Here is a 26868-nt window from a genome sequence, read left to right as displayed (position 1 = left end):
AGACTCCTGGCTTGGCTGCCTGGTAAGCTAATGTTTGGGGTTCTATAACAATCTTTTAGAGTGCAAAAGAGGATACAGAAGGTGAAAGAGTTTATAATCTATTTGGGTATATAGGAGAGGACACTGGTGGCATAACTTATAGTTCATCAGAGAATGAAGTAGTAGTATTGAAGACAATCTGTGTATATGCCACCGCTCCAAGACACCCCGAGAAGAACTTCTTCATCTTGCGGTACATCTGGGTGCAAATGTCCAGGATCCCACTTCAGCTCCACACCACATAGAAACTGAATGAAGTTATTTGGCAAGGCAACTGTATTAGGCTTATTTCAACAGCTCCCGCTCTGATTGCCTCAATCCCTACGATTAAGGCCAGGATTGGATTAGAAATGTGTTAGAGGCGTGGCCTCAGGTGGAAGGTTTTGCAATATTTTGGGTATCCTTTCTGCATGCTCATGACACCTACTGGACCTTCTAAATGTCATCATTGTGTGGCCCAATTCTTTCAGTAATATTGAAGCCTTGAGTTGGAAAGGTTTGCAGGATATTTACTTATTTTATATGGTTCCTATATTAATATGTGAACAAAGTACATATACAGAAGGGCAGTGGTGACGCTAGACATTCTTTCACCTGGAGCAAAGACCCAGTTCGGTGCCCCCCTTCCCCATAGCAAGGCAAGGTAATTCAGTGCCCAGGGTGAAGATACCAACCAACTGGGGGGGGGGTTGGGACAGTAGGGTGTGAGATGCACTGCACCACACTGGGATATGAAGCATTTTATCCACAGTAAAATTTGACATAGAAAGTAATGGTGTCTGTGTGCAGAATCATAGGTTGGGCCCTCCATAACAGCAACAAGAAAGATTGGCATGCACAGCGCACCGCAGTAAAAACTGGGTGTGGTTTGTATTGTGCTGAATATTGGCCATGCTTAAAATAGAAGCAGTGTGCAGCGGTTCAGTAGTAAGTGGTGCAAAGTTCAGAGATGTCAGTGCCATCTTAATACTATCATGGGCCCCTGGGCAAAGTAATACGTTGGGGCCCCTACAAGGCATATGTTGACCTGCGGTGCGAATAGTGTGCCAATGCAAACAGTGGGTGTGACTAAATTATGCTACATATTGGGCTTGGATTTCTTATCTGATTAGAACTAGGTTGTCTTTGGTGAGACACATACCCCTAAAGTCTCACTTTTGAGACAGAGCAAAGGGACTGGGGACAGACATTCCCCAGTTAGGAATTAGTGCATGGAACTAAAGGGTGCTAAGGAAGCTCTGAGGGAGTAAGAGGGGCTGAAAGGGCTCTAAGGATTCCTTCAGATGTGTAGCTGTCATTGTTGGTGTTTGACAGGCAGTGAGGGAGTGACATGTCACCTACTCCCTGCATGTTTTAACCCGGAAAATGCTGACCCACTGCGCCTCAACCATTGCACATACTGCAGGGCGGTTATTGTGCAGAGCCATTTATGGTGACATGCAATTTCATTTTTTATATGCATACAGTCCTGAGATGGTTGGTCAAGGTGGCAAAGCCATGGCTCAACTGCCTGTTTTTACCAGCATCGTTTAGACTTGTGATTGTGGAGGTTGTAAAAACAGGCGGTTGGGACATGATTTTAACAACAGCCCTGTTGCATTCAGTAGGCAGTACTGCCTATCGAATGTAACCCATTTAAGTGCAGTTGATGGTCGGTGTATTCTGATATCGCCAGATCTCGATGTCAGAATACAATGTCCTGGGAGGAACATTGTGTGGATGGGGGAATTCTATCTTTCTTCGTTCAGACTGCTGGAGGAAAAAAAAAGATAGCCAACACAAAGAAGACATAACGTTAACAGGCTGGAGAGGGAGGATCACAACTGTGTGAAAGCATCTAGAAGATAGTATAGACAGAGGGAGAAGAAATGCTGCAGGGGGTGAGCCGTGTAGCTGGAAGAAGTGCAAATAACTCACCAGGAAAGAAGGTGAAGTGAGTCATGACCCAAGAAGGACTTAATAGCCAAGCTCTCCTACAGTATCTGACAGGCAGAATGCATATCACTCTGCCAGGGACTTTACAATGAGTGTCGAAAAATATAGCTGCATGATCACTCCGCGGACCAACTGCACCATTAAGTTCCTCACTAACCACCTGCAAGAGCTGTTAATGTTTGAGCTATAATTTTAGGAAAACTTTAATTTAGACTCTGACATGGTGATTGCTGAATGAGGGTGCTAACAGAATTTATGACATGGTAATTGCTGAATGAGGGTGCTAACAGAATTTATGGGTGTGCTAAAGCACATATGCACCCCAGACTGGCAGCCGCACCTGTCCCCTTTGTCCCCCCCCCCAGTTTCGGCCCTGCAGAAGGGCCTATTCCTAGGTCCCTGTTTGGTCTTAATCCAGTACAGATATCATCTTATATTTTAATTTATGAAGGTATAACCCTGGAACAATGGCAGTCATCACGACCACAAGGCATCAGCAGATATTCTACACATTATAGTTAATCTCTATGCAAAGGTTAAAATAATAACTTTGGACAGATATTTTATCATTCATAATGAGTAGCTCACCACTTTTGAGAAAAATAATAGCTTTGCTGTTGATCTCATCGGTCAACTGATGAGTCTTCTCCAGATACTGCAGAATGAAGATGTTGGGGGCAAAGAGGATCATGTTCTGTTCTCCACACCCATATGGCATGGCCAAGAGTCGTTCCAGGTTGTCCAGGGCTGTGCCCATCAGATCTCCTATCAAAGAGACAAATCAAGGAATATCCTTCAAATAATGAAAAATATCAAAGTTTTCCTGTGTATTTATTGGCTTCTAGAAGTATATCATGATTGCTTTGCACATAGCAGGGCCCAGAGAAGACAAGTTAAGCTGGTCAAGTTACCACCACATAAGTCCCATATTTACAGTTCCAGAAGAAAATGGAGATATTCCCCTTCTAAGACTCTTCTGGCTGTGACCGCTTCCTTTGCTGAAAAGCTGGAATGAAATCTAATAAATAATTTTATGTGGACTAATGATAACAGGTAAAGTGCTCTGTATAGAACATTGGTGTACCAAGTACAGGAAGACCTAAAGAACACATCTTATTACTAGCAAACTATCTGTGTATAAAAAGATACAAAGGCCACATCCTATTACTAGTGTATTATCTATGACTAGGAAGATCTGAAGAATGCATCTTATTACTAGTGTACTAACTGTAATTAGAGGATCTGAAGGCCACATCTTATTACTAATGTACTATCTAAGCGCAGAAAGATCTAAAGGTCACATCTTCTTGTTGGCCTTCATTTAAAAAAAATAAGAGCTGAAGCAGGATTTGGGCATGAGTGGATGGCTTCAGTTTGACATCAATTTGAGTCATTTCGAAGAGCAATTCAACTATCTAGAATAGATTACTTTTGGGTGGGCTGACCCTGTAGTGAAACTGTATAATGTTGTAGTTTTAGTGTATGTAGGAGCAAAATTGGAAAAAAAAAACCATGCAGTGCACTTCACCAATGCATGCCATGCACATTTTATTTTTTCAAGATTCTGCAAGTACATATAATACCTACTGATGCCCCTCAGCTCCTAATTTTTCTGTTGTGCTGACTTTTCAGCACTGAAATCACAAGAGAGGTTTAGGGTAGACATGTGCATGCTGGAAAATTTTGATTAGTTTCCTTTTCGGATCCATTTGTTAATTGAAGAATTAATTTTTGGATGTATTCGTTAATGGACGTTAATAGAATTTGTTTTCGGAATTTGTTTTGTATCTTCGGCATTTGTTTTGTTTCATTCAGAACAGCGCTGGTTATTAAGAATCTGATATGGATTTTGGGGAAAACCCCAAACCATTTAAAAAAAGTATTTTAATGTGGGTTTCCCCTTAAATTTAACCGTCACTTCTTTTATTTGCATTCTCCTGACAGTGGAGAATCCTGCTGATAGCAGATGAATCATGGTTTTTATGGACATGGCGGCTGCCTGCTCCTTAACAACCAGCTCTTCACAATGAATCAGAAAATTTCATTATAACTTTTTTCAGATTCATTCAGATTTGTTACTCTGTCCATTCAAAAATTCAGAAACATCCGAATCTCTGAAAATGAAAATTTTTGTCTGACGAATTAACCTGATCAAACCAAATTGCACATGTCTAGTTTAGGATCTACATACACTTTAGGTGATTGCATGCAACTTACCCACAACAGTTACATAGGCTCTTTCAGATTCTTTTAGAATATTCTCTGGAATTCGCAGAAAGATGTTCTCTGTCTTTGAGTCTCCTGCTGTAAACATGCTGGTGTTAGATTCACATAACATCTAAGCAATCAAAATACAGTGTGATAAAGACCAGAGGTTTTCAACCCTATTGAGGCCAGGTCCTAGTAAATTCTTCCAAAACCATTCATGCGGCAACAGTAATAAAAAAAAAAAGTTATACTCACACAGTAAATGTATGGGAATGCCAACTACTTTGGATTTATTGATATGCTGGAAGGCTCTGGATGGGGTTGAGTGTCATTGTGGGCAGATGAGGGTTCAGGAGGAGGTTACAGTACTCTGCAGCAGACTTAGTGTCCCTGTAGATGATGATATTTCTGGAGGGGCTTGGGCACTGTGGGACATGCTTGAAGGTTAGGGGCACTGTGGGATGTTGGGCTCTGTGAGGGCTGAGGGCTCTCAGGGTACCAGGCAGCATTGTAAGGGGGACTGAAGGGTACTATGGACAATTATGGGAGTTTAGGAGCTATATGGGAACTAGGAGGCATTGTGAAAGATTAGGGGATCTGCAGCTGAATGGAGATCCAGGCGGAGGTAGATTGCTGTCTGGAAGTGGGCCACAGTCTAGTGGTTGAGAACCATTAACCTAGATCACATATGTTGTTTTTGCTCTCAATAAAACTGAATTTATATGTCTATCTATCTATCTATCTATCTATCGATAACATACATTAAAAGTTCACAAATCCAGGCTTTGATTAACCTAAGGAGTGAAAGTTATCATACCAAACTGATCCCAACATCACTTCAGAGAAGTCTTGTGCAGGGGAGTTTGCTGAAATAGAAGTTGCTCTAGTGTATGAACGGATGTTATACATTGCCTCAGTGAAGCTGTGTGCCTTTCTATCTCTAGGCAAAAGTTTTTTTTTTTTACTTTTGGATAGGAGGACAGATTAGACAAGTGTTTATTGTGTTTCCTCTGTGGAGATTCACATTCTCTATTTGTAGTGGTGACCACTGTCACCTAGAAAGAAGGTGAGGAAAATGCTGTATTTTTTAATTTTGTGATTTGTGTACCGTAACCTTTTCATTTTACTGTACTTCTTTCCAATCAGTTTTTTTCTTGTAATGTGAAAACCATTACCAAATACCAAAGCCTTCTTAATTTCTCCTCTTCCTTTACGCTTTGCCAAAATGGTGAGATTTCACCAATTTCACACTTTTTTCTGGAATTTGTTGAAATTTTAGGGAACTGAAAATGCTCAATTTTCAGCATCCATTAACAGTCCATACTATGCAAGTTTAAAATATTCCTTTCAATAGATCCTAGTCATAAAATGCAGGCTGTGGTGTGTGGCTGTTATTGTTGTAGCAAAGATCTCTGTGATTGGATGATTTTGAATGGTCACATGGCTGGGCTGTTCTTTAAATTTTCATTCATTTATTTTTACAGGATTATCATTTATTCTTATTGTGCTTCCAGAAGCTGGGGAGAGCACATTTGTAAACAAAATATACAGTAACTATATTTCTGTGAAGGACTCTTGAGAAATGTGGAATCAGAGTTTACAACATCAAGCAAAATATTGCAATTCCTCTTTAGAGCTTACAGCCTAATAAAAGGCAATTGTTTTTTTGTTGTGGATTGCGTAGAAATGGGTTAGGACAGCTGTCAGATTTTTATTGCCTTCTGTATCCCAATTTTTATTAGTCCTGTGAATATTATTGCCAAAAGGAAAAGATAATCCCACATTTTAAGCATTCATTAGAACCAGGAACAGAGGAAGATTCTTCCAGTAGGGACACTAGGTTTGGTGACTACCAGGATTTCCCTCACTTTGCACGGATTTCATCTCGCATCCAAAGCCATGTGGCTTTGGGAAAGGTGTAAACGGCATTCTCCCCAATGGGACACAGATGGCAAAACAACCTGTTCTGGACACTTATAGGCAGGTGTAGTTTGTCCCCCCAGCACAGGCCATGCTGTTCCGCAGCCACCATGCAGAGAGAGTGGAGGATAGGAGGAACGCATGTTCATCTGAGGACTCAGTAGGTGTCATCAGGAGAACAGCTGTCCAATTGAGTGCTGCTACCCCAGGTGCCCGCTTCAACCATCTTAGATGGGGCAATGCTTATAAAAACCATGGCCTCACTGCAGTTGGTGCACATTTTGCATGTGGTTAGGTTAGGGACAGGAACCCGCTGACTAGGGAGAGTATGCATAGCATGGGGAGAGTTTTCACTGGAGGAGGGACAGAGTATGGACTGTCCACCTATTCTACAGATAGGAGCCTTCTCTCTTCAGGTGCCTTGTTGCACGCCCACCTTCCAACTGCCTCTTCTGCCAGGTGTTGTCTGCATCAGTATATCACTCCAGGCTACTTTTATACAGTTCTCTGTGAGTGTTGCTGACCAGACTGATGCAGTCACATAGACTTTGCTACAGTTTTGTTTGTTGGTACTTCCACTTTAATACGCCTCCTTAAAAGTTTGGGTATGTGTGTTTGTCTTTCTTCCCCTCTGGATATCCAACGCTTGGGCCCTGCTTACACATTTAAAGTTGTTTTACCTGAATTTGGAATAGAAAGGCACTTACTTTAGAAAGTTTTCTATGGTGGGCTATGAATATTGGGTCCAGAAAACAGACAAAAGCATTAAATATTTGTTCTTCTATATGCCCCAATTATACAATTCACAGTAATTCCTCACCATCTTGGTTACAAAGCATAGAACTGTAGGACTTGTCTTGTAGGACTCCTCCAGGCTGCAAGTACAAAAAACAAAGTTTAGCTAAAAGAACAAAGGGGATCAAAATAAAAGATGAGATTGATGAGATGTTATGTGCAGACATACAGTAGCAAATCAGAGTTAGATTTTTACAGGCAAATCTTTGAAATGTTGAATCTAATTGGTTACTGTGGGCTACAGTATTTCATACAACCATATTTTACTATAGGACTGCTTGAGCAAATAATAGGGAATCAAGGGATTTGTTTTCATCCGGTTGGTTGGATATATTTTCAGTGGTTCTCCAGATCCTGCTGCAACCAATAATGTGTGTACATAGCATAATGTAACAAATATAAAACCAGCATGACAAACTTATTCCATCCTTTTTTCACCTGATTAAAAATTAAAAGTGCTATGAGCAGTGATGTATTTTAATTTTGTGCTGCCCTAGGCAAGACTAAAATCGGGCACCTCTCCATCTAGATTTGCCCCACCCCTTACTGTTTAAGATCCACCCCTTCATCTGTAAACTCCACACCAGACCCCCCATACCCTCTGTATGCCTAGATAACACCAGACCTCCCTATACCCCTTATACTACTAGACAACACCAGACCCAGCTATGGACCCTCAAAAACTACTGTAACTACTGTCCCCTTCATGGAGTATGAGGACAGGTAGGTGCAATCATTGAATTGCTAGCCTAACAATCCAGGGCTGCCCTAGATGGCCAGTAGGACTTCATCTCTGAGGGCATGGGTCATCAAAGATGTTTTTCAGCATTACAGAAAATATGAACCTGGAGAATTACTGTCCCAAGAGGTATCCCATCAATGAGTATGGGGACAGGTGCAGCCTGTCATATAGAGATTGCTAGGCTAGTCACCAAGGTTTCCCTTGTAACATGGCCAGTGGGACTTGATAATTAGGAACATGGGTCACCACAGATGCTTTTCAGGATTATAAAAAAATGTTTTGAACCCAGAGAAGCCCTGTCCCTAGAGGGATCCTAACAATGAGTGCGGGGACAGGTGGATGCAGTCATACTGAGCACTGGTTGGAAGTTCAGCAGCTCGGCGTCCAGGCAGTTCAGCAATCAGAAAAATAGAAACTTACCAAGGGACAGGCAGGTTGTCTCCGTCGGTTTGGCTCTGTGCAGGCTCTAGCTGATTTGCGTTCAGGAATGCACTATGGATGGAGCATGTCGGCTGGACAGGTAGTGTGAACATACAGGGCTAAGAAGATCCGGATCAGCTTCTCTAAACTTTGCACCTTATTCTAGGAGACATGCTTCACTCCGGCAGACTGTGTCTCTCCTCCCTGTTCCGATCCTTTATCCCCCTCCAACCTTGCTTTGCCTTGGTCAGCTGTCCGAGCCCCCTAATGGTCAGTCTGCCCCTGGCTGTGACAGTTGTTTGGCCCAGGGGTGCCAGTGTAGCTGCTGGAAAAACAACTGGGGAACCGCTAAGCTGTCCCTCCTACTCTGAAGACTGCTCACAAATGTGTACCTTCTGCCTGGGGGAAGGGGGGGAGACGCCTTGTTTACCTTGTGGTGGATATGCCCCTGACTATGAGAATAAATTATCGCTAGACTAACCTGTACAATCAGCGGCTTAATAATTGTGTCAGAGCTGCCTTGTCTGGGCACAATGGGTATCTCATTCTGACACAGTTTAATAGAGTTAATGGCTTCTGTCCTCACTGTGATATTTACTTCTCCTGGAAAGAAAAAAAACATGCTAAAATATTAAGATCACCTAGCTAGGTCGGCTTAAGTCCTAACATTAGGTCAAATAAAAAGAAAAAAAAATAGCGCAAGGAATGGTACTTATATTTAATGCAAAGTATTACTTGTGCTGGTGCCAGCTATCATAGTTGAAATAATAATAAACAAAAAGAGTGCACAAAACCTATGACCATAAAAATAATCATAACAATAACAACAAACAATAAAGTGATGCAAATAGTATCAACATCAATAAATAAAATCACTAATATAGTGGAAAAATAAAACCGTATTCAGAAACCATAAAAAACATTTCCTCTATGCAAGGGACATCCTCAGGAGACATAAGGCCTCAGGCTTTCCTTCTTTATGTTCCCTGAGGATATCCCTTGCATAGATGAAATACATAGGGAAGGGCTAGTGGCCAATGACATCATCACACCCACTAGTGTACTGCAGCATGGTGTTTGTGAACTTTTGTTACCTGAGATGATTGTGAGTATACTTGTATGAAATAAATTGATGATTTTAGCAATATTACGATATGGCCCTTTGTACTTTCCTCTGAATCTTACTGCAAACAATTGTTCTTTCTGGACAGCCAGTGGAGAACCTGGTGAGCGTGGAGGTTGTTACCATACCCTGGTATGATTTGATTCGCATTTGGTGTATCCTGCGCTAGTGATCTCTTATAATCTGAAGATCATGGTTATCTGGTAGGGGGATTTATATATTTTGTCTTAGATGGTTTGGAACTAAAACATGCAGAATTGTGGCATTTCATATTCACACAAGATTCTACACTGGTCCTCTAGTGGAGTCCTGACATATCCATTTGGGAGTAGATTATCATTTCTGTTATCTGTTATATCATTGTTTGATTTATACTGAATATTTTTTAAATTGGGGGGGGGGGGGGTGTTTATTGACGTTGATACTATTTGCATCACTTTGTTTATTTTGATTGTAATTTTTATGGTCAGAGGTTTTATGCACTCTTTTTGTTTATTATGTTGTTTTTCCTGGAACAGTGTGTGAAGCATTGCCCTCTAGCACCGAGCGCATAATTATTTGGGGGTTTATTTAACATAACTGAAATCCAAATTCCTATACCCCCCATACCTCACAGCCATAATCTTTCAGGTTGCAAGGGTTAATACAAGCTGGGGGGGCCTAACATAGGCATTCGTCAAGAGTGCTTACTATGTCTGTCCTTTCCACTTCCCCCTCCTCCATTCATAGAAGCTGTAATAAAGCTTCCATAAATGAAATGCAATCTAAGAATGGAGAATGGGTAGATGAACAAAAGATCCACCTCCTCCATTCATAGAGGGTTTTTCATCCATGGAAGATAAAGTACATCTTCTATGAATGGAAAAGCAGACATAATCAGAATTGTTGTTGAGTGCCCGTGACAGGTCCAGTTCCTGTATTAGCCCACAACTCACAGGACGATTACGGCTGTGGGGTAGGGACAGAGGATTTCAGGTCTTAACTATGACAGCTAGCACCAACACAAGGGACACTTCACATTAAATGTAAATACTGTCCCTTGTGCAGATTTTAAAAAAATTACTTAAATTTAGGCTTTAACTGAGGCTTCAAGCAACATAACCTGCAGAATTCAGACCACTCTACCCAAAAGACAGGGCTCTTGTTTATCAGTAGCCAATTAAAGAGAATAAAGAGTAGTTGAAGTTAGACATATGAAAGCTGCCATTGATGAATAGTTTAAGTACAGGTTCCCAGGTTTGTTCCTTATTACACAGTAAGTCAATGACCTGGAACAAGCATGTGGAAAGAGGAGTTCAGACTATTGAGACTTAAACACTAGCTTTATACCAGGGGCGGACTGACCATTCGAGCACTCGGGCACTGCCCGAGGGCCCGGGGTCAGTAGGGGGCCCCATGAAATGCCCTTGGTACCTTTTTTATAGGCTTTTTTGGGTGTGCTGTGAGTGTGGGCAAGGACACAGGGGCCCCATGATCCCCTATTGCCCGGGGGCCCCATGATTTGTCAGTCCACCCCTGCTTTATACTTGTTCAAGTCAGAAACCCACCAGGTACCAAAACCAAGATTAGGATGAAAGCACTGGAGCCTGCACCCAAAAAAAAGTTAGCCGCAGTTTCAGTCATAGGTGAAGGAGTATCATTTTATTTTAAATCAGTCTCACAGCAGTTGGGTATTACATTGGCTATAGACGTTATTTACATTTCTCACTGGACACATGGCTTACCCAGCTTAGATGCTTTCAGTTTCCAGTAGAATGTTTTGCTCTCATCAGCACTTAGACAGCTGCTGTACTGACAGGCAACACATAACTCCTCCTCTAATTCTAAGGAAGGTAACAGGGTGGTTTTTACCTGTCAACAAGGAAAGAAATCTTTATATTTGTAAATTTAGGAGAGAATTAAAACTGCAATATATAGATGCAGAGCTTATAACAAAAAAACATTGGTGAGGTTTGCAATTCTTAAACAAACTAACACAATTTAGATCAGTGTTTAACCAGTTAAGTTCAATAAGCTTTTACCCTCTTCATGACCAGGGCAATTTTGCTGTTCGGCAAAGCGCTAGTTTAACTGGCAATTGCACAGTCATGCAACACTGAGTGCAAATGAAATTTTGTATAATTTTTCACACAAACAGAGCTTGTTTTGGTGGTATTTGATTACCATTGTTTTTTTTAAATTATTTATATAAATGAAAAAAAAACAAAAACTTAGAAAGTAGAAAATATTGTTTTTTTTCAGTTATAAAACAGATCCCAAAAAAAAAATATATAATTTCTTCATAAATTTAGGCCAAAGTGTATTCTGCTACAAAATCACAATAAGTGTATATTAATTGGTTTGTGCAAAGAGTATAGCGTACCATGAAGCTATACTTGTAATGGTGGTGATCAGTGACTTATAGTGGGACTGTAATAGTGTGGTGGACAATCAGACACTAATTGGCACTGGCTGGGAGGTACACTAACCGACTAACTGATACCAATAGTGACACTAATACAGTGATCGGTGCTAATACGGATTACTTTCACTGTACTAATGACACTGGCTGGGAAGGGGTTAACATCTAGGGGCAATTAACGTGTTAACTGTGTGCCTAAAAATGGGTAGTATATGTAATATGTTCTGCTTTTATTAATTGATGTGGAAGTAGGAAGAAAACACAGCCACCTTGCTGTTCTCTGTACAGAACCCGGTGTTGCTAGTAAACACAGGGCTCTGTTCTGTGATTCTCTAAGCTGACCATCAGCAGGTTTCGGCCATAGATCATTGGCCAAGAGCTGCTGACTGACTTGTGATGTACTGAATGACAGCACAGATCGGGTAGGGGACACGTGAATGCACCTTCTACCCAGAAATGCTGGATCACGTACAGTTGCAAGAAAAAGTATGTGAACCCCTTGGGATTACGTGGAGTTTTGCATGAATTGGGCATAAAATGTGCTCTGAACGTCATCTAAGTCACAACAATAGAAGAACACAGTCTGCTGAACATAATACTACACAAACATTAGATGTTGCTATGGTTTAATTGCACATAACATGTAAACATTCACAGTGCAGGGAGGAAAAAGTATGTGAACCTTTGGACTTAATAACTGGTTGACCCTCCTTTGGCACCTATAACCTCAACCAAACGTTTCCTGTAGTTGCAGATCAGACCTGCACAATGATCTGGAGTCATTTTGGACCACTCCTTTTCACAAAACTGTTTCAGTGTAGCAATATTCTTGGGATGTCTGGTGTGAATCGCTCTCTTAAGGTCATGCCACAGCATTTCAATCGGGTTGAGGTCAGGACTCTGACTGGGCCACTCCAGAAGGTGTATTCTGTGCTGTTGCAGCCATTGTTTTGTTGAATTACTTGTATGCTTTGGGTCATTGTCCTGTTGCATCACCCATCCTCTGCGGAGCTTCAGTTGGCGGACAGATGGTCGTACGTTTTCCTGCAAAATGTCTTGATAAACTCTGGAATTCATTTTCCCATCAATGACAACAATCCGTCCAGGCCCTGAGGCAGCAAAGCAGCCCCAAACCATGATGCTCCCTCCGCCATGTTTTACAGTGGGGATGAGGTTTTGATGTTGGTGTGCTGTGCCTTTTTTTCTCCACACATAGTGTTGTGTGTTCTTCCCAAACAACTCAATCTTGGTTTCATCTGTCCACAGTATATTTTGCCAGTAGTGCTGTGGAACATCCAGGTCCTCTTTTGCAAACTTCAAACGTGCTGCAATATTCTTTTTGGACAGCAATGGCTTCCTCCGTGGTGTCCTCCCATGTACTCCATTCTTGTTTAATGTTTTCCTTATTGTAGATGTGTCAACAAAAATGTTAGCATGTGCCAGAGATGTCTGTAGGTCTTTAGCTGACACTCTGGGATTCTTCTTTACCTCATGCAGCATTCTGCGCTGTGCTCTTGCAGTCATTTTTACAGGACGACCACACCTAGGGAGAGTAGCAACAGTGCTAAACTTTCTCCATTTGTAGACAGTCTGTCTTACCGTGGACACATGAACATCAAGGCTTTTGGAGATACTTTTGTAACCCTTTCCAGCTTCATGCAAGTCAACAATTCTTGATTGTAGGTCTTCTGAGAGCTCTTTTCTGCGAGGCATAGTTCACATCAGACAGTGCTTCTTGAAACCAGTAAACCCAAAACAGGTGTGTGTTTTTTAAGGGCAGGACAGCTGTCAGGTTGGCTCACTCCTGGCTCCAATTAGCTCTGGGAGAAGTCATTAAGCTAGGGCCTCACATACTTTTTCCTCCCTGCACTGTGAATCTTTACATGTTATGTGCAATCAAACCATGGCAACATCTAATGTTTGTGTAGTATTATGTTCAGCAGACTGTGTTCTTCTATTGAACTATTATTCCTGCGCCAACAGATTCCCACCGGTACTATACTGCTGCTGTGCACTGTGCAAAAACACAAACCACAATAAATAATAAATAAACCAGCGCAAACATAGACCTCTACACACCATCAATAAATAAAGTGCATCATAATAAAAAAATTAATAAAATTAATAATTAATATTATTAAAAATCAATAATGAAAGTCCACAAAAAACAGAAAAATTTTTTTTTGTCCGTGAAATATACATATATATATCAAGTGAAAAAATATCAAGTGAAAAAATCAGCTTTTTTTTTTTAATTTTTTTTTTTTATTTTATTTTTATTTTTTATTTTAATTTTATTTTTATTTTATTTTAATTTTTTTTATTTTTATTTTTATTTAAATTTTATTTTTATTTTTTAATTTTATTTTTATTTTAATTTTAATTTTATTTTTTTATTTTTATTTTTACTTTAATTTTATTATTATTATTTTTATTTATTTAGTTTTATTTTCATTTATTTATTTATTTTTTTTAATTTATTTTTATTTAATTTCAATTTTAATTTATTTTAATTTATTCATTATTTGTCAATATTATTAATAAATTTATATTTTCAATTTTTTGATTTGTATCATTAAACGATATGTGTATATGTAATTTTTGCGGTAGAGGCATTGTTTGAGGTTTTTAATAATTAAGTTTAAGTATGTGAACAATTGCTACCAATGTAAAGGACTCTCACGTTGCACAGGGGGAGGAGCGGTATCTATTTCTTCTTGGGAGGTAGTTGTGACCAATGGTGGGAGATGGGTGGGCTCCTCTTGAGTATTTAAGGGATAGTAGACAGGAGATGGACATCTTGAAAATGCCCCGAGGGAGGGGCGAAACGCGTTGACGCATTTCCGGTCTATACCCCGTACGTCTGACGTCACTTCCGGTGAGTGGAACGCACGCCGAGCGGTGCGTTCCAGCGGCCATTTTCTGGGATCTGTGGAAAGTCTTAGTCTGTATAGCTGCTGCTGTATCCTGAGCTGGGATGTGAGAGTCCTGAGGAGGCATTAACAGTGTTCATTATCGGTCTGGAAGATGCTGGTTTTAAATAAACATGCTTTTTGAAAGAGAAACAAATGTGAGTGGTAATAGTCTCTAGTTTGAATAATGATTCTAAGTGGCAATATTACACTATGTAAGTTTTTTTCTCCCTGGTTGAACGGTGGAGCCTATTTGTATCGTTGAAGATCCCTCTAGAGTGAACAGTAAAGAGGGTATTAGGATCCCTTAAATTCCTAAAAAGTGTCCCATTCACCTAAATCTGGTGAGTGTATTTGATGTTGGTTTCACGGGTGGAAGGTGAAAGTTTCTTTTGGTGTATTTGAAGAGTCTTTGGGAAAGAAGAAAGTCACTTGATTAATATATTTTTTCACTTGATTTTTTCACTTGATATTTTTTCACTTGATATATATATGTATATTTCACAGACAAAAAAATTTTTTTCTGTTTTTTGTGGACTTTCATTATTGATTTTTAATAATATTAATTATTAATTTTATTAATTTTTTTATTATGATGCACTTTATTTATTGATGGTGTGTAGAGGTCTATGTTTGCGCTGGTTTATTTATTATTTATTGTGTTCTTCTATTGTTGTGACTTAGATGACGTTCAGAGCACATTTTATGCCCAATTCATGCAAAACTCCACGTATTCCCAAGGGGTTCACATACTTTTTCTTGCAACTGTACATTGGTAAAATTGGTATCAGTGATGTATTGCACTTTCTGTATTGCCCCTTTTCGTAATGAATAACACCAACACAAAGGGTTAGAAGCCCCAAAAGTGCTCTTGACAGAACCTAAACGGATCACTGAAACTAGAGGCAGTCGCATTATCACGTGTGTCATCCTCTGACAAAAAAACATTACTGACCATCAATGTGTCCAGAAGAAAATGTTGTAAATGCTGTTACCTTTATGCTTTGCTTTAGGTAGTTAAACACAGTGGCTTTGAGAGTGAAAGTTTCTCCTCTCACTATAGAGTATGGAAGGGTGAGATCCACAAAGAACGGCTGGAAGACCCGAAAGGAAGTAGGAGGAGACAAGCCAAATCCACTGGGGCCCATACAAAGGGCCCCAGCATTCCAATCTGTGATGGTATCTGGAGCTTTGTGGTGGAATTCAGCTCTGCCAGCATCCCTGAACAGAAAATGAAAAAAAAAAGAAAGAAAATGGATTAAATTGAAGAGTCATCACTGCTAAATATCTACCTTTAAATGCTGGTGGGCATCCTCCCGTGTCTTTTATCATTGCAGAATTCAGTGTTAACTTATCTTCCTATTCTACAGAACATCCTACTGAAATGCAATCCCTGAAGCACTTTATGTAATATTAAAGTGGAATTACCGGTACACTGCATCTGAGCACCACAAACAAAATAAAGTACTGTATTTAATTCTATTTTAATATTCAAAGCAAACCCACCCACCATCCATGTTTCCATGCTTTATTTTGTCGAGAAATCAGTTTGAAAAACACCCCCTAGTATTTCTGGTCATGGCCATCTTGAGTAAGGGCAGATGATTTATGTAGCATTTACTTCATGGAATCCATCTGCCTTTAGCTCAGGCCTGCAGGAAGGAGGGTGTGCTTAGCTGAGAAAATGCATCCTCCCTTTCCTGAAAACTCCTGGGATGTATGACATCATTTGCCTAGGCAATTAAATTAGGAACTGAAGAAATGTAAAAACAAGTAAATATAATATACCTTCCTATCTATTTAGTAATGCTAGTAGCATAAGGATTTAAAATGATCAATGGTGATTGAGAGATGTTCCGCTTTAAGTATAATTATGTCTGATTGGGAGAAAGAGGCTTCACAATACCAATAGAAACTCTAATTTTGAGTACACCACCTCCAATACATATGTAAATGGTCCAGGTACAATAGTAACTTTTCTTACAGTAAACTGGACATAGTCAGCAACATCATTAGCAAATTAAATAGGAAGTGAATAGGGCCTTAACTATCCACCAGTCCAGTCAAAGTCTGTTTGGGTGGAATAATCCCTTAAATACTTAATAGATTCAGCAACTTATTTATATCTGACATTTATTTCCTTTAACACATTTTATTGAGAGGTATGTCACTATGAGAGCAATAAAATCATTTAAAAACTGTTGAAAAATTGCTTTATAACCACCAGGCATTAGTAGTAACAACATGTATTCCTGTCCTTCAACACCTAAGCACATTATTGTACAGTTATGCAATTGAAAAGTATTTTCTTTCAAGGCCATTATTTCCAGCAATAAGAAAAATCAAACACACACACAGAAAAAAAAAGTGTCCAAAAGTGGTGTCAACCCACCATTGCTTCTGCGGGGGACAAGGATATTAACTACTGTATCTTAAAGTCCGACAAGCTAAGTTGACCATACATGACTACTAGAGATGAGCGAATTATTCAAAAATTCGATTCGGCTGATTCGCCGAATTTCAGGAAGAAATTCGATTCAATGCGAATTTATTCACTACGAAGTTAACTTATAAAAAGGGTTTCTAGGCTTCAGAGAGCCTTTAAATTAGTGCAGAACACTGTACCTTTAATTTAAATGCCCTTGGAGATGAGGAAGGAGAAGGAGAAGGATGAGAAGAAGGAGAAGGAGAAGGATGAGAAGAAGGAGAAGGATGAGAAGATGGAGAAGGAGAAGGATGAGAAGAAGGAGAAGGAGAAGGATGAGAAGAAGGAGAAGGAGAAGGATGAGAAGAAGGAGAAGGAGAAGGATGAGAAGAAGGAGAAGGAGAAGGATGAGAAGAAGGAGAAGGAGAAGGATGAGAAGAAGGAGAAGGAGAAGGATGAGAAGAAGGAGAAGGAGAAGGATGAGAAGAAGGAGAAGGAGAAGGATGAGAAGAAGGAGAAGGAGAAGGATGAGAAGAAGGAGAAGGATGAGAAGAAGGAGAAGGATGAGAAGATGGAGAAGGATGAGAAGATGGAGAAGGATGAGAAGATGGAGAAGGAGAAGGATGAGAAGATGGAGAAGGAGAAGGATGAGAAGATGGAGAAGGAGAAGGATGAGAAGATGGAGAAGGAGAAGGATGAGAAGATGGAGAAGGAGAAGGATGAGAAGAAGGAGAAGGAGAAGGATGAGAAGAAGGAGAAGGATGAGAAGAAGGAGAAGGAGAAGGATGAGAAGAAGGAGAAGGAGAAGGATGAGAAGAAGGAGAAGGAGAAGGAGAAGGATGAGAAGAAGGAGAAGGATGAGAAGAAGGAGAAGATGGAGAAGAAGGAGAAGGAGAAGGATGAGGAGAAGGATAAGAAGATGGAGAAGGATGAGAAGAAGGAGAAGGAGAAGGATGAGAAGAAGGAGAAGGAGAAGGATGAGAAGAAGGAGAAGGAGAAGGATGAGAAGAAGGAGAAGGATGAGAAGAAGGAGAAGGATGAGAAGAAGGAGAAAGAGAAGGATGAGAAGAAGGAGAAGGATGAGAAGAAGGAGAAGGATGAGAAGAAGGAGAAGGAGAAGGATGAGAAGAAGGAGAAGGAGAAGGATGAGAAGAAGGAGAAGGAGAAGGAGAAGGATGAGAAGAAGAAGGAGAAGGATGAGAAGAAGGAGAAGGAGAAGGATGAGAAGAAGGAGAAGGAGAAGGATGAGAAGAAGGAGAAGGAGAAGGATGAGAAGAAGGAGAAGGAGAAGGATGAGAAGAAGGAGAAGGAGAAGGATGAGAAGAAGGAGAAGGAGAAGGATGAGAAGATGGAGAAGGAGAAGGATGAGAAGAAGGAGAAGGAGAAGGATGAGAAGAAGGAGAAGGATGAGAAGAAGGAGAAGGATGAGAAGAAGGAGAAGGATGAGAAGAAGGAGAAGGATGAGAAGAAGGAGAAGGAGAAGGATGAGCAGAAGGAGAAGGATGAGCAGAAGGAGAAGGAGAAGGATGAGAAGAAGGAGAAGGATGAGAAGAAGGAGAAGGATGAGAAGAAGGAGAAGGAGAAGGATGAGAAGAAGGAGAAGGATGAGAAGAAGGAGAAGGATGAGAAGAAGGAGAAGGATGAGAAGAAGGAGAAGGATGAGAAGAAGGAGAAGGATGAGAAGAAGGATGAGAAGAAGGAGAAGGATGAGAAGAAGAAGGATGAGAAGAAGAAGAAGGATGAGAAGAAGAAGAAGGATGAGAAGAAGGAGAAGGATGAGAACAAGGAGAAGGATGAGAAGAAGGATGAGAAGAAGAAGGATGAGAAGAAGGAGAAGGATGAGAAGAAGGAGAAGGATGAGAAGAAGGAGAAGGAGAAGGATGAGAAGATGGAGAAGGAGAAGGATGAGAAGAAGGAGAAGGATGAGAAGAAGGAGAAGGAGAAGGATGAGAAGAAGGAGAAGGATGAGAAGAAGGAGAAGGATGAGAAGAAGGAGAAGGAGAAGGATGAGAAGAAGGAGAAGGATGAGAAGAAGGAGAAGGATGAGAAGAAGGATGAGAAGAAGGAGAAGGATGAGAAGAAGGATGAGAAGAAGGAGAAGGATGAGAAGAAGAAGGATGAGAAGAAGGAGAAGGATGAGAAGAAGGAGAAGGATGAGAAGAAGAAGAAGGATGAGAAGAAGGAGAATTCCAAGCCGGCAAAAAGTGTATCTGCAGAGCTCCGCTATTTCTTAGCGGAGCTCTGCAGATACACTTAGCGGAGCTCTGCAGATACACTTTTTGCCGGCTTGGAATTCTTCTTATTTTCATCCTACTTCTTCTTCTTCTTCTTCTTCTTCATCCTCTTCTTCTTCTGAGGATGAGGATGAGGATGAAGAAGAAGAAGAAGAAGTAGGATGAAAATAAGAAGAATTCCAAGCTGGCAAAAAGTGTATCTGCAGAGCTCCGCTAAGTGTATCTGCAGAGCTCCGCTATTCCTGACAGTTCTGTGACATTCCCTCCATACAGCGGTTGAAACATTGTATCTATTTGTTTCCATAAATGGAAACAAATAGATACAATGTTTCAACCGCTGTATGGAGTGAATGTCACAGAACTGTCAGAAATAGCCTATTTCTGACAGTTCTGTGACATTCACTCCATACAGCGGTTGAAACATTGTATCTATTTGTTTCCATAAATGGAAACAAATAGATACAATGTTTCAACCGCTGTATGGAGGGAATGTCACAGAACTGTCAGAAATAGCGGAGCTCTGCAGATACACTTAGCGGAGCTCTGCAGATAGATACAGCGGTTGAAACATAGGCTATGTTTCAACCGCTGTATGGAGTGAATGTCAGAGAACTGTCAGAAATAGGCTATTTCTGACAGTTCTCTGACATTCACTCCATACAGCGGTTGAAACATAGCCTATGTTTCAACCGCTGTATCTATCTGCAGAGCTCCGCTAAGTGTATCTGCAGAGCTCCGCTATTTCTGACAGTTCTGTGACATTCCCTCCATACAGCGGTTGAAACATTGTATCTATTTGTTTCCATAAATGGAAACAAATAGATACAATGTTTCAACCGCTGTATAAAGTGAATGTCAGAGAACTGTCAGAAATAGGCTATTTCTGACAGTTCTGTGACATTCACTCCATACAGCGGTTGAAACATAGCCTATGTTTCAACCGCTGTATCTATCTGCAGAGCTCCGCTAAGTGTATCTGCAGAGCTCCGCTATTTCTGACAGTTCTGTGACATTCCTTCCATACAGCGGTTGAAACATTGTATCTATTTGTTTCCATAAATGGAAACAAATAGATACAATGTTTCAACCGCTGTATGGAGTGAATGTCACAGAACTGTCAGAAATAGGCTATTTCTGACAGTTCTGTGACATTCCCTCCATACAGCGGTTGAAACCGCTGTATGGAGTGAATGTCACAGAACTGTCAGAAATAGGCTATTTCTGACAGTTCTGTGACATTCACTCCATACAGCGGTTGAAACATTGTATCTATTTGTTTCCATAAATGCAAACAAATAGATACAAGGTTGAAACCGCTGTATGGAGTGAATGTCACAGAACTGTCAGAAATAGGCTATTTCTGACAGTTCTGTGACATTCCCTCCATACAGCGGTTGAAACCTTGTATCTATTTGTTTCCATTTATGGAAACAAATAGATACAATGTTTCAACCGCTGTATGGAGGGAATGTCACAGAACTGTCAGAAATAGCCTATTTCTGACAGTTCTGTGACATTCACTCCATACAGCGGTTGAAACATTGTATCTATTTGTTTCCATAAATGGAAACAAATAGATACAATGTTTCAACCGCTGTATGGAGGGAATGTCAGAGAAGTGTCAGAAATAGCGGAGCTCTGCAGATACACTTAGCGGAGCTCTGCAGATACACTTTTTGCCGGCTTGGAATTCTTCTTATTTTCATCCTACTTCTTCTTCTTCTTCATCCTCATCCTCATCCTCTTCTTCTGAGGATGAGGATGAAGAAGAAGAAGAAGTAGGATGAAAATAAGAAGAATTCCAAGCCGGCAAAAAGTGTATCTGCAGAGCTCCTCTAAGTGTATCTGCAGAATAGAGGAGCTCTGCAGATACACTTTTTGCCGGCTTGGAATTCTTCTTATTTTCATCCTACTTCTTCTTCTTCTTCTTCATCCTCATCCTCAGAAGAAGAGGGTGAGGATGAGGATGAAGAGGAAGAAGAAGAAGAAGTAGGATGAAAATAAGAAGAATTCCAAGCCGGCAAAAAGTGTATCTGCAGAGCTCCTCTATTCTGCAGATACACTTAGAGGAGCTCTGCAGATACACTTTTTGCCGGCTTGGAATTCTTCTTATTTTCATCCTACTTCTTTTTCTTCTTCTTCTTCTTCATCCTCGTCCTCTTCTTCTTCTTCTGAGGATGAGGATGAAGAAGAAGAAGTAGGATGAAAATAAGAAGAATTCCAAACCGGCAAAAAGTGTATCTGCAGAGCTCCGCTAAGTGTATCTGCAGAGCTCCTCTATTTCTGACAGTTCTCTGACTTTCACATTTACAGCGGTTGAAACATTGTATCTGTTTCCAAATAAAAACATCTGTATCCTAAATGGAAACAAATAGATACAATGTTTCAACCGCTGTACATGTGAAGGAACTGTCAGAGAACTGTCAGAAATAGCGGAGCTCTCTGCAGGGACACTTTTGCCGGCTGATCGGGAAAAATCCGATTCGCGCAACCGAAGTAGGCTAATATTCGGATTCGACGCGAATCAAATTTTTCCTGAAATTCGTATCGAATTCCACTTCGCCTGGTTCGATTCGCTCATCTCTAATGACTACCAATAAGAAAATACCAACGCTTATCACATAAAAGGCAGTAGTTGTGGAGAAACAGAAAACTCAACCCATGGGGACCATATTTCCCTAAACTTGGCATAGTTGTCATTAGCAATAGCTAGTAACTCCTCCAAGTGCCTGATATAGTTCATTTCCGCCACCCATTCCCGTAATGAAGATATTGTTGAAGATCTACAATGCCGGGGCATCAGGGCTCTTACAACCATAAACAAAAATCTAAATACTGCCTTTTTAACAGATTTGATTGACCTTGGAATCATTGAGAGAAGTCCTACCTCTGGAGTCATCGGCCAAGTCTTGCCTGTAACCAAATTACTTAATTCAGAATATAAATATTAATAATATTTCAGTTAATACTCTATATTATAATGTAATATTTGCAGAGGCTCACTCACCCAGCAGCTACCAGCTGCCATATCCATGTCTCTGGAAAGTAGATCCGCGGTTTCTTGTTTTGTACTGGGCTACTGAGATACTCATCGTCTTGGATAACCATTCTTTCCATGTCTGAATCAAGAACTAAAAAATAAGGTAGTGTCATAGGATTAATAACATGTGACTCCATCAAAATTGCTGCTGAATTTGCAGAAACTGCTTTGAAGTCTAGGAAGAACGGGAAGGGAGGGGAGGGGAGGAGAGGGGTGTTGGGTAGCAATTCTGTTCAATTTGTAGGGTTAATAGATAAGGTATCTTAAAAAAAAAGATGTGGAAAGCCAGGCGCTACCATGGTTGCCTATGCCAAACTTTTTTTTTTCTAAATGCTCTAGCATGAAGAGGATATTTTTTATGAGGCTTCAAACAATATACAAATCTTTTAAATTACAGGTTTGGGGGTATCTTAAAGCTGTATGTGGTATAAAGGAATGTTTCGACTTTCAGGGACAACCTCAGCAACAACATATTTTATCAATGCATATTTGACTCTGGAATTGATATATACGTTTTATTTCAGCAACTTAACACTAAGTGGTGTATGGGTATGTCGCCCAGCTTTGAGTGGTTCTACGGGGAGGATACCTGCACCTGCAGGCATCCTCTCAGTATTGTTTTTTTCAGCCAGTGGTGTGATTTCTTGTAAAGGCAATCCTAGAGGCTAAAATATTTATCTTTTGGGTTATGTTTTATTGGAATGCTATTTTATTTATCTATTGCTATTGTGCATCCATAGGTTTGGATTTTCTTTCTCCCACTTACTTATCTGCAGTTGTTTGGGCATTGGTGTTCGAGTAACATAGTTACATAGTTTGGCTGAAAAAAAACAGTTCTCCTAATTCAACATAAAAAAAAACAAAAAAACAAATAAATACATTTTATAATCCTATACCTATATAGTTGATCCAGAGGAAGGCAAAAAACCCCAGCAAAGCATGATCCAATTTGCTCCATGATCCAATTTGAGAGGCAATTGGATATTCCCTGGATCAACTTTACCTATAAATGTTAGTATTCAGTTATATTCTGTGTATCTGGGAAAGAATCCAGGCCTTTTTTAAAGAAATCTACTAAGCTGGCCAGAACCAACTCTTGATGGAGTCTATTCCACATTTTCACAGTTCTTACCCTAGTTTCACACCTAAGTGTTTTCCGCAGTGTTTTGCATTTTGCAAAAATGCACTACAGTCCATTTGACATGATAATGGATCCTCCTGCGCTTCTATGGACAGTTCCCCCTCCTAGTAAGTAAGCTGCTGACACTCCAACCAATACCCTAATCAGTGTAAAAATCTGTATAAATTAGTGTAGCGCTTTTTAAAAAATGCCATAAATGCCATAAATAAACTATAAAAATATAAAATGAAAATGTGAATGTGACCAGTGCTGTAACCTTCACAGTGCTCTTATGCCACTAATAGCACTAAAACATAAACAAAACCAACAATATCGGAATATAAAGTATAAAATATAAAATGAATGTGACAAGTGCTGTGGTCTTCTCAGTGCTCTAATACCACTGGGTGAGAAATGAGACCTTCAATCAAAAAAATAAAAGTGATAGTGTCACTCCAAACAATAAGTAGATCAATAAATAGCAAGTGACGGTGCCACTTCAACTTCATTCAATGTCCAATTTTTTCATTGACATTCATCTATTCGAAGTGTTCTTGATAACCATGCATAGTGTGTATAGATAGTGCCACACGTGAACCAACACACTTCTTATCCACTTTGGCTGAAATGCCTGCTCACCTCCTTCCTGCGACCCCAAGGGGCCCACAAGCCTTTAGGATCACCCTGGATCCTCAAGATTCCTGGTATTGGCACCTTCCTGATATTCCTCCTATCAGGTCTCCTCCACTCCTTCACTGCTATGCCTCCCAGGTTCCTCACCACCGGTTGTCTGCAAGCTCTCTCTCACAAAGACAGTGAGTGGAAAAACAGATCCTCCATTGTGTAGTATTTCCAATCAGTAGGGTTTATTCATAGATAGTAATAACAGGTGACTTACATTCGGTTGTACAGTCTCAGTGTGTTCCTCTCAGGGTAAACTGCAACCTCTTAATAGTGACTTCCTGATAACCAGGAAAATGGCGTCCCACACCGGAAGTGCGACACTCCGGATACCGGAAGTAGCGTCTACGTTTTGCCTACGCGTTACGTCACGTACCTCGTGACTTCTTCTGGGACCCAATATTCTCCAATATTCTTTTTGTGAACTGGTGCCCAAAACTGAACTGCATATTCCAGATGAGATCTTACTAATGGTTTTCTTGCGCCTCTGTATTTCTGCTGTGGTTGGGCCATTTCTCTTTCATTTGTACCAGACACGAGTAGCAAAAATGTGTGATATACATAAATGCAAATTGATGTATTGATTTTTGATTGGATAATTATTATGTACCTCTTACATCACCACTGGTAAAGTCTTCCCTGATGAAGCATGATCCACGAAATGTGTTGAGAGCTGACCTCCTCCCTGAAGTTCACAATGTTTAAAGGAATTTTTTATTGTTCCTATGTATGATCTGCGTCAAACCTGTATGCTAATATGTTGATTGCTGGTGCTTTATATATATGACTGACAGGATACAAAAATTTTAATCATGTACTCAATAAAAATGGCTATATTTTAACAATATTGTTATCCATTTCTGAAGCCCTTTCTTTGCACCTCGAAAATCACATCTTCTTTCTGTGTTTCTTTTTTCCACTTTTGTTGGGGATGTGGTGCATAGTATCGCCTCTCCGTTTCTGGTTGTTTGTTTTGTCAGGGCATATGTAAACCCCCTCCGCTGCCTTTGAAGCTTAATGGGAGGGGTTGGGGGGCAGTAAAAATATGGCTCAGCCCAATTCCTCAGCTGCAAGTGTGAGACCTGACAATAGGCTTTGTTTATATCCACTTAAGTACCAGGCCTTTTCTGCCACTTTTTGTTTACATGTAACAATCAGGGTTTTTTTTTGCCAGAAAATTTCTTGGAACCCCCAAACATTATATATATTTTAAAGCAGAAGCCCTAGAGAATAAATCAGTGGGTTTTGCAATTTTTTATGTCACGCAGTATTTGTGCAGTGGTGTTTCAAACCCAATTTTTTGGGGAAAAAACACACATTTTTAAATTTTAATGCAAAAAACACAATACATACATATTTTTTGTAAAATGTAAAAGATGAAGTTACGCTGAGTAAGTAGATACCAAACATATGATGCTTCAAAATTGTGTGCACGCATGCAACAGCGACAAACAATGTAAATTTTACTATCCATAGGCAACGCTTTAAAAGCCTTTACAGGTTACCATGTCACAGGTTGTCCTGCCTTCTCTGCAGTTATGAAAGGGTTACAGAGGGTAACAGGCAGTATAACCTTTGATGTCCACACAGTAAAGAGTCGATGATTGATAACCGATGATCTTTTACTGATAACATGTGACATAATGAGAATGCGCGTGAATAAATGGTAAAACTGAAACACAAACAGAATAAACAAACATGAGTACATATCTAACTACCTAGCTATATACATAACATTCCTCAGTATATAGCAGGGGTACTTACAGACTTTGGGGGTCTAATCAAGCCCATATATGAAGAGGGAACAGCATCCCACATGTACTTGCATTGTAGAATTTCTTCAGTCTGAAGAGATGAGGTCACTTCCTCCCAAGTTAGCAGACAGGACGTCCCTAGCCTTAAAGGGACAGACACTGCTGAATGCTAAAGAATGCCTTGTGTAATACAAGGCAGCACACTCCCCACCTGGCATAATAATGATATGCCACTATTAAACTCTTGGAAGGAGCAAAACGACTTCCGTGATGGGCCTAAGGTACACCTTAGGGGTGCCCTGTTTTACTACTCTGACCTCTACTTTCCTGACTCTGCTATCACTACTAGCATCAGTCCCCACAATGAGTCCAATAGGCCACTCGTTCCTGTGGGCCTGAGAGTCTTTTAATAGAACAACATCTCCAACTTGTAAGTTGGGCTTGTCGGCTTGCCATTTGTTGCGTGGTTGGAGGGTCGTCAGGTACTCCTGCCTCCATCTCTTCCAGAAGATATCGGCAAGGCTTTGAACTTGTTTCCATTGCTTGGTGTACAAGTCTTTAAGATCAAAGTCCCCGTTGGGAGCTGTCACCATCTCCATCTTCTGGGTCAGCAACGTTGCCGGTGTCAAGACGGTTGGCATCTCTGGGTCAGTAGACACTGGGACCAAAGGTCCGGCGTTCATGATAGCCATGACTTCAGCCATCAGCGTGGTTAGGACTTCATGTGTGAAACGAGTAGATCCAATCTTTAGAAGCATTGCATCTAGAATGCGGCGAGCTACTCCAATCATCCTCTCCCAAGCTCCTCCCATATGTGAGGCATGAGGAGGATTGAAGATCCAAGTGCATCTTTGGTTTTGAAGATAGTTACTTGTCTCTGAGTCTGTTGCAATGATCTTCAATTCCTTGCAGGCTCCAATAAAGTTTGTGCCACAGTCAGAACGAATCTGTTTTGCTGGTCCTCGAATGGAGAAAAATCTTCTCAAGGCATTTATGAAGCTTGAGGTAGATAGAGACTCAATTACCTCAATGTGAACTGCTCTGGTACTCATACACGAGAAAAGAACAGCCCAGCGTTTGCTCTCTATACTGCCTCCTCTGGTCTTGCGAGAAGAAATG

The 26868-nt window shown here is 40.4% G+C and overlaps 1 protein-coding gene across 4 annotated transcripts in view; it reads right to left on the bottom strand.

Moving 5' to 3' along the window:
• LOC149451742 (alpha-2-macroglobulin-like) overlaps positions 1–26868 on the bottom strand; it is a 293088-nt gene that overhangs the window by 132259 nt on the left and 133961 nt on the right. For 3 of the 4 annotated variants that reach the window (XM_089690338.1, XM_089690340.1, XM_089690341.1), the window contains 7 exons: positions 22162–22285; positions 15491–15716; positions 10907–11033; positions 8541–8662; positions 6923–6977; positions 4192–4278; positions 2563–2739 (listed from right to left, as the gene is read on the bottom strand). In XM_089690338.1, the coding sequence (XP_089546464.1) occupies positions 2563–2739; positions 4192–4278; positions 6923–6977; positions 8541–8662; positions 10907–11033; positions 15491–15716; positions 22162–22285 (918 nt within the window). The remainder of the gene's footprint in view (positions 1–2562; positions 2740–4191; positions 4279–6922; positions 6978–8540; positions 8663–10906; positions 11034–15490; positions 15717–22161; positions 22286–26868) is intronic. The other variant, XM_089690339.1, reaches the window with a different exon arrangement.

Source organism: Staurois parvus, unplaced genomic scaffold (genome assembly GCF_062004578.1).
Source record: "Staurois parvus isolate SC_StPar_1 unplaced genomic scaffold, SC_StPar_1.0 ptg000525l, whole genome shotgun sequence".
In the NCBI taxonomy this organism is placed as follows: Eukaryota; Metazoa; Chordata; class Amphibia; order Anura; family Ranidae; genus Staurois; species Staurois parvus.
This window is presented reverse-complemented; position numbering and strand designations above follow the sequence as displayed.